Source organism: Apaloderma vittatum, unplaced genomic scaffold, assembly GCF_000703405.1.
Source record: "Apaloderma vittatum isolate BGI_N311 unplaced genomic scaffold, ASM70340v1 scaffold23736, whole genome shotgun sequence".
Lineage (NCBI taxonomy): Eukaryota > Metazoa > Chordata > Aves > Trogoniformes > Trogonidae > Apaloderma > Apaloderma vittatum.
The window spans coordinates 1-8,806 of NW_009723660.1; the positions used below are offsets into that span (position 1 = coordinate 1).

An 8,806-nucleotide genomic window follows, 5' to 3' on the forward strand; every position below is an offset into this window, starting at 1 on the left:
AAAAAGTTGCGCCATGATAGCCCGTCGAGCAGCTGCTCGGGTGGGTGCCGGGAGCCCCGGGGTGGGCGCCTGTACCGCGCCCTGCTGAGCCTTGCTGGAAGGGCTGCCAGCCCGGGCAGTTGAAAACGCAGCTGTGCTCCGCGAGTTGCAGGTCCTCAGTAAAAAACTGGATAATAGCTCCGCGGTGCATCAGAATTACACCTGTCTAGCTCCTGCGTGTCATTTGTCAATAGGGCTCAAACACTACGTGCAGGAGGTAAATGTTACTCTCCTTCGCCGATGAGGAGAGAGTCGCAGGAATACACAAAGTATAATTGGACTAAAAGTCTTCTACAGACACGATATGGAAAGAATGTGCAATTTCCTTAAGAGCTTAGTGGCACTTAGGACTGTTACTTCTACTTTTTGTTACTAATCCTGAGCTCGTTTTAAAAGGCTGGGAAGTGGCTTCCTGCAAACCTGCTCCAGCCTTATGCTTTTGGCTTTTCCGTTGAAAAGTACGTTAATTCTTGGAATTGGTAGGTGTTACTATACTTTAAACCATAAAGCAAGATACTTTTGAAAGCTCTTCCAAGCTAAGCCATTTTCATACTGAGATCAAGTATCTCACAGCAGAAACTTTTTTTGAGACAGGGAACAGGTCTCTGTAATTGTATGCTTTGACTATAAAATAGCTAACTGTTTCAAAGCTATAGTTAGGTACTCTTTACTCAAAATAGATGTTTTCCTGGCTTTATGATGTAAACCAGTCAATTCAAATAAGATCCTGAAACTGTAGTTTGCTGTGGAGGGAAAAAAAAAAAGGTGAGAATTTGAAGATACGATTTAGTGATGTTTTTACTGTGTCATGAGGTAGAAGACCTACAAAGAGACTTCACAATGTATAGCAGGTGACTTCTTTGCCTTATTGATGTTTCTCTAATATTATTTTTTAATTAATTTGGCTCTCTGAGCTTTTAAGAAACAGTATTGCATTCTAGAGGTTTGTGCGTTTTGAGGGTTGGTTAATGCTCTCTCAACGTTTGAATAATCTTTTTCTGGGGATTATCTCTTTACAAGCCTAAACGGAAGTGGCCGATAGCCTTATTAGCAGGGAAATGAGGAAAATAAACTGATGGGCAAGTTGAAATGCAAAGAAAAAATTTGTTACAGGAATGTTTTTTAGATGTTGTGTTACAATTTATTCCTGGATTCTATACTCTTCTTCTAAGACTAAGCAATACCAATGTATGTAAACAGAGTAGTAAGATTGCTCATCAAGGTCTCTTGAAAGTTTTCACAACCCAAACAATCGGTGCACATTTAAAACCCGAGGAGCTGGTTTATAAGAAAACCCAAGTTGTAAAACATCAGGAAACACCCTGACACAAGCTTGTAGTCCTTGTCAGCCAGTCTTTGACACTTAAAATTGGGTAAGGGCTTTGGGAGAACTTTGACAGTCTTTGTACATACCAAAAGCTTTTGCCTTGACAATGGAGGTGGACTTTTCTGGCCTGCTCGTCATGAGAACAGAATGCTCATGGAGTTCTGTTAAGGATGGGAACAGCCGTGCTTCCTTCTGCAATATCCACGTTGTGCTGCAGTATGCTGGCCTGTGAAAAATAATTCTTCTATATGACTGCTCTTTTTACACCTTGCTGTCACTCACTTTAATAGAACAGAGGGTAATCTGAATATGGAATAGGAAATAGGAAGCTAAGTAAAAAAAGTTCGGGGTTTAATTTTACAATTAAGTGAACTTCAACCAGGCTGGCTTGCTTATACATCTTGCACTGCTAATACCTTTTGCTGTTGAAAAGAGGCTTGAGATTGAAATTATCTGAATCATTTTGTTAGGTAGGTAATGAATGAGTAGAAGGGAAGACTTTTGGAACTGTTTTTGTCTTTCTCAGTTATACTAATGCTGTTGGAAGAGATTGTGGAGATGTGCTGGTAAGTGAGGGCTGCTTTACATACAGAAGACCTGTCACTGAAGTCTTGTTTTGGTTTAGAGATTTCTGATAGAGCTGTTAAACACCAGTACAGCTGATCAGATTTACTAAACTGAAGATCTTAAGATCTGCACATCTGCAGTTTGCATTATTAAAAGCCTCTCTGCTCACATATTCACGGTGGAAAGGAAAAACACATGTCTATGGCAAAAGTTGGCTGTTACTTTACATAAATTTACAACAGAAAATGCAGTGTGCTTCTGGTATTGTGCAGTAACTCTCTTAACAGAAACATAAATCCTTTCCTTCTGTATCTGGAGAACACATATATATTGCACATCTTACTTAAAATTTGCACTTTGTAGAGCTTTTAGAAACTTAACAATGTAGAAATATAGACCCAAAGCAAAGTCTTCCTTTTACAAGAGGTGAAATTGTTTCAGTTCTTGCTTTCTCTAAGGGCAGGAGTGAGGATTTTATTCCATGTTCCCAAGATCTTGCACTTGTCTTCTCCCCCTCAGAAACAAATTGCCTCAATTGCAAAATAGCATGCTTCTCCCAGAGTAACTCATTTCTGCTTCTGCCATTCTAATGAACAGAATGAGTGTGTAAGTATAATGACATGAATTCTATTGCTTACATTGTATTCAAAGTACTGTGTGGTATGTACTACTTGATTTAGTAGATGAGGAGGCATTTAAGAATTAAACTATCAACTCCTAAATGTACTTAATCATCAAACAAACTTTCACTTTGGGAAGGGAAATGGCAGCAAGTAATTCCATTATGCATTATGTCTTTAACATAATCCTAAATCCTCTCTAAAGCTCTTATTCTACTCTATTAAAATAAAAGAATGGACTATTTAGTCTTTGTCTCGAATGATGCCAGTATTGTTGATGAGCTTTAAGGATTGTGGCTCCTAGTAAAGATTTGTGTAGTGTGAGAACTTGTGGATCCAGACTCCATTTTATATAAGATAAATCCACTAGGGTTTGAAGACTACAGAACATACAGGTTGGTGTTTGGGAGTTATTCTGTCTATGGGTAAACAACGTGCAATCTCAGTTTAAAAACGGGATGCCTTAAGGTTTTGTGTTCTAAATACTTTAAACTCCAGCTCTAGAATAGGCTGCATTTCTTAACAAGTGGTATAATGAAAAAGCTACGTGAGGATAAACTCCTAAGTACAGATCAGTATGCCATGTGGCTCCTAGTCATACAGCTTTTGGAACTGCGAGGAACTCTCATAGTGTGATTTGTTTTAAATAATTCCTGTGGCATTTTTTCTAAGAATCTGACCTTAAAGTAGAAAACAATCTACTGTAGCTCTAAAGAATGTGTAAAGAGTACTACAGCTGTTGTTTTCCCAGAATTGGACATTTACAACTTAATAGACAAATGCTCCTACTGACTTGTCCTTGTATGTCTGAATTTGGTCTTTGGCTTATGTGTGTAGATGGAGTAATCGTTCTAGACAGGCTGCCAAACTGAAGGTTAGCACAAAACAATCCTGGAACAGCGTTCTCTCTGTTACAATGACTAGCTGATAAGATAATTGGGAAAGGGCAGGAAGGAGGTAAGATAACATGTTAAAACAAGGGCATCTTAAATCAAACAAAAATGTGTTTCCTTGTCAAGCTACAACTACCGATGATGCAATACCTATCTCCTGTAAATTATGTCTTCTTGAAGTGAATCTAAGTTTTCCTTGATTTTCTCCTGTCACTTTCTCATTACGGATTCCAGTTCTGTGCGATAACTAACAAGATTGTATTGCACACGTGCAGACAACCTGGTTGTGGTCCAGGTGATAGGAAGGAGGTGGATAATTAGAGATTTTTAGAAATATGTTGGTTTCTTAACATGTAATACCCAGCACAAAGTACAATTTTAGCAGTAACACCAAGATTTATTTCATTGTCATGTTATGTTAGCTTTAAATTACTCATCTCTTTAAACATAATCATATAGAATATTTAGCACTACCGATGCTGTTGAACAAGTATCAAGCTTCCCTCTAAAAAGGAGCTGACTTAAGTCAGATGACTTATTTCTTAATTTGCAACAACTACAGTCACTGCACCCTGGAGGTGACTGAAGATGCCTTAAGTAAAATTGAGATTAAGTGTCTGAGAACAAATGACATTTAAAATGATGTGTTGGAGCACATAAACCAGTTCTTGTCTCCTAGGTTTATGAGCTTGAAAAGCAGAATAGCTACAGCTCTTTATCAGTTTTATGTCTTTTGATATTATTGTTTCACCGTGAAAATCACATGAAACTTTCATTTAGCACTTTGATCCTGTATGACTCGAGCTCCTTGGTGAAGGGGTAATGGGGAAGAACAGCAAAGTAAATAAGAGTGCAGTCAGCTTTGGCCTGACTCTATCCTGATGAACATTTACAGGATCTTTTATGTTTATTCTTCTAAAATATAAATGCTGTAAACATGGTGAAGTATAGCTGACAGATACCTTGGGCAGAGATGCTGGCACAGAACTAGACAGATGGTGGGAAGCAAAGAGAAGATGACTGGATGTGTCTGACCTGTGGCTGAAGGACTGAAGGAAGTTTCATGAAATGAGAGTATCTTCTAGGAACCAGGACTGACTTAAACTTGCGTGACAGATGGCGTATGAATGTTCTACTTAAGCAACTTTCCTTTTGGGTACTACAAAATACTTAGAGCAGTTATAACAGCAATAAAAACCCCACTTCAAATATTTGATTAAAATGCTTTAAACTTAGATTATATTATTGGCTCTATAACTTATTTGCAAACATGATTTCTTTTAGATCTTCACCTTGCTGCTGAGCTTGGGAAGACACTACTGGACCGTAACACTGAACTAGAAGAATCTTTACAGCAAATGTATGCAACAAACCAAGAGCAACTGCAGGAGATAGAGGTAAATAGTTAAGGGATCCAAGTGTTAAAGCATCTAGACTTGCAACATGACAGCACTTAAGCTGTGATCTGAATTTCTTGACATCTCATGGATACTTTAAAGAAAAATACTAAGCAATGTTTAACCACTTCTGCTGCTTGGAGAATTTGAGAACCTGCATGGGCTTAATCATAGTTAGAACTGTCTGTCTGATACTGGAAGCTTTGTGTCAAATTCCTGTCAGATTTGGCTTGTTTAATGACAAATGACTGTTGTTTTGTTGTGTTGGTTTTTTTTTTTTTTGCATGGAAAAGTTCCATTATTTTATTTCTAAACTTTGTTGATCTTGCCAGTAAAATGACATGAAATTATATGGTGGGTATCTTAATTTAAATTATTATATTAAAATGTTAGTGGTTACTGCACTGAAATTTAAATGCTGGTAAGTGCTGGAGAGAGATTTTATTTAAATCTAAGCATATATAAAATCCACTAAACTGATCTGTGGTAAAGGGATCTAAAGTCTATTTCAATACAGAAAACAAAAAGGCAAAACCAAACACTCTGAATACAGAACAGTATATCTACTATGTACTTTATTTTCCAGAGGAAAAAAGTCATAACCACCCTTTCAAAACCACTAGTCTTTGTGTTCCTTGATGGAAAAAAACTGGCCATTTTCGGCATTTCTTTTTAAAATATTGCTTGTGTTCTTGCAGACCTAGCATTTGTCAGCATAATGAATTTTTTTTCAGCTGTTAGAGGGCAATGTATGGTCTCTAATAATTAAATTATTAAATATTCAGTACTTCACTGACTGAAAGCATATTGGAATTGTAGTTAGCATTTCAGTTTGGTTCTGGTATGAATCACAGGGAACAGGCGGTGACTGGTAGACACTAGATTTTTACAAAATCTGGGTTCCTTTGTGCAAGCAGTACTGAGGCATTATGGGATGCTCTGTGGATTTTGTACAGCTACAACTTAAGACTTAAAGCATTTATCATTGTAATGGTAACTGGTAACTTAAAGAATCCTAAGCTAAATACTCACAGATACATAGGTGTCTTAAGCTACTTTGTGTTAACACAAATGCAGGATTTTTATTAGGTGTTATACAGTTTTTGGATACAGGTTTTTATAAGGTACTTCTGTTTTATACGTCATACTTCGGTTCTTCCCTCTGTTACATGCTAAATATAATCTCTGTTATCCTCTTCATTCTGTGATACAATGGTCGGGATGGCTGATATTTGTATTGGTGCTACAGCATTCCAAACGAGGTATTTACTTATGCAGAGACTTAAAATAACTCACTGCCGTGAATGGTTTTTATAAAAAGATTAATTCTTTAGATCTAGAGAGGACAAACACTTCAAGGTGCTGTACAAATACTGTTCTACTTAAAGCTCAGCACCTGTGTGAACTGTGCTCAAGGAAGTGTTTTACACAGTTACAACACACCTTTTGAAATAACACAGCGTAACTTTATGATAGGTAACTAACCTGGCTCATTGAGTGTAGCTACTTTGTAAGCAGCTGTATTTTAACTCCATCTTGAGATATGGAAAATATATTCTTGCTAAGCTGTATTCATTTCTAGAAATAGCCTAGTGCCGTTAAGGACCTAATATCCTGTTGGTTTAAGCCAGTTTATTTGCTTAAGGTTTTTTGGTGGGTTAGTGTTTACTGACTACATAAGGCAGCCTCAGCACCAGGAAGGGCTCTGAAGTGTCCTTCCAGCAGGGATCTGTAGCCGGTGCGTTGCAGGGTCAAGTACTTCTGTGTTCAGGCAGCCTCAGACAGTGACAGACATGCTCTCATTATCTTGCTTTGTTTAACCCATCAAAAAAACAAATCCAGGCTTGCACATTACTACTTTTTGAAGGTATTAGCTGATACCCATTTCTTCTCTTTCCTCCTCTCCCCCAGCACGGATAGGAGTGTATATTGGGTTGTCCAAGAGAAGAGGGAAGAGAGGTGGGAAAACTGGTTTTGTGATGTTCTGACATACAAGCAGTGCTCGCACCTTCATTGGCCCAACTTAGTGTCTGGAGTCAAAGAACCTGCAGACTGTTCTCGTACCTGCCATAAGAATGTGCAGTTCGCTCAGTTCCACCACCTGTCTTCTATCTTATCCCCATGCAGTTTGAAAGTATATTAGCATCTTGGAACATTTCTTTCTCCAAAGAAATCTCACTTGCATCTGGATTTCTGGTAGAAAAGGGAAAATCAAATGAATCTTCAGATATCCAGAGAGCCATAAGGGGGAGGAACTAAATGTACTAGCTTCCTGGCACAAGAGATTGTTACAGGAATTTACTGAAGCCAGTGAGAATAAAGTTAGCATACGCAAGGTGCAGTACTCTTTTTTTTTTAGCTGTTAAAAGCAGTTCAGTCAGTTATTTTCATACCTATATTTCTATCTTTTGTGGGAACACAGGATACCCTGCTGCACAGGATACACGTGTAAGTGCCACATCCAGTCTCTATGTTTGATTTTTTTTCCCTCATTTTCAAGTGCTTGTCTCTGTAACCTAAAGCTGATCTTGCAGCTGTAGGTACCCTGTGTTTTTGACTAGCTTTTTCAGTGTATCAGTGTAAATTTTTTTTTTCTTCCTATTAAATCACATCTTATAGATAACAAAGTCTAGAAGCAGCTAAGAAATCATTCTGAAGTATGGTACTACCTTGTTTGCACTGAAAAGGAAGGGTCAAAAGCTTTGGGATGCTTGAGGTTACACTTAATATATTAAACGCTAACATATTAAGCGTTTTACAGCCTTGGATCATTATATCTGACCTCTGTGCTGACACGTGTGCTTCTAACTAATCATTGTAGATGTGATAAATGCTGGATTGAAAGGGCAACTTAATTCCTGTCTGAATCTGTTCTCAGCACTCTGACTTCAGAAATACTGACACTCTCCTTTTAGCATGTGGTAGAACACAATAAATCGGAACTGCTGCTTCACATTAGGTGCTCAATTACAGAGTGTGGAATAAATGTTAACTTATTAAGTATTTATTACCACATCTATACTTTGTTTTGGTGCTTTACCTCTTGCGTTCGTCTAAAACTTTGCAAAAGCCTTTTGTACTAAGAGGTAACATCTAATTCTGGCACGAAAGCCTTGGTTTCTGTGCTTTTAGCCATGCTTGAATTGCTGAAGAAAATCTGAAGATCTCCAGCTCCTTCCGAGGATAACCAATAGGGAAAGTTAATCTGAAATGGGTCACACTGAGATGCTGCTGCTAATCTATGTACTATTTTTGTGTAAATCCTCTGTCATGTGTGCACAGGCTACAAAAGGATCTGGCCAACTGCTACTATCTTGATCTTCTAGAAGTCCGTATGTAGCAGTTACTAGTCCTAGATTAACTTATTATCTGTTCTTAAATTGCCCAGAACATAAACCCATCAATCTTTTAATGAGGTAAAAGGTTAAGTAGAATATTAGAAGTTTTTTTGTATGGAACAGGCCTATGTGAAGAGAAGTAATTCTGCCTAGAAATCTGGATGTTCCTACTTGAAGTTTAGTTTTCAGTAAGTAGCATGTAGTAATACAGAATATATTGCAAGAGATAAATTCTGTGTAAGAACAAAGTATTTCAGATTTAAAGGGTTAGGGTTTTTTGTGTAAGTCTGATGCAAACTCTCCTCTGGGTTTTTAGAATTAAATCAGTGCTATCCTGGGTGGGACGATGTAAGACACTTAAGAGCCCTAGGTGATTGTTAGGTAAGAATGTCAAGCTTCCTGACATTATTCAACAAACTTAAAAGTCTTTGTTGTTAATTGTAAAAACTGAAGAAGATTAAAACGAAAATACTTCATGTGGAGTTTTATTTTTTAAAAAAAGGCAGAAGACCTTTATTTGGGATTATAGTAACTGGGATAGCTCCCTGTGGGTAATTAAAAGATTGAATTCAATAATTTGATTATATTTCCTGACATGTAGTAGCCCACATACTTCTGTGTGACT

The 8,806-nt window shown here is 37.6% G+C and overlaps 1 protein-coding gene across 1 annotated transcript in view; it reads left to right on the plus strand.

Annotated features, from left to right (window-relative positions):
- Window positions 1-13: 13 nt before the first annotated feature.
- CDR2 (cerebellar degeneration-related protein 2, 62kDa) overlaps window positions 14-8,806 on the plus strand; it is an 11,916-nt gene continuing 3,123 nt past the window's right edge. The window contains exons 1-2 of the mRNA XM_009872216.1: window positions 14-71; window positions 4,731-4,843. Of these exons, the coding sequence (XP_009870518.1) occupies window positions 14-71; window positions 4,731-4,843 (171 nt within the window). The remainder of the gene's footprint in view (window positions 72-4,730; window positions 4,844-8,806) is intronic.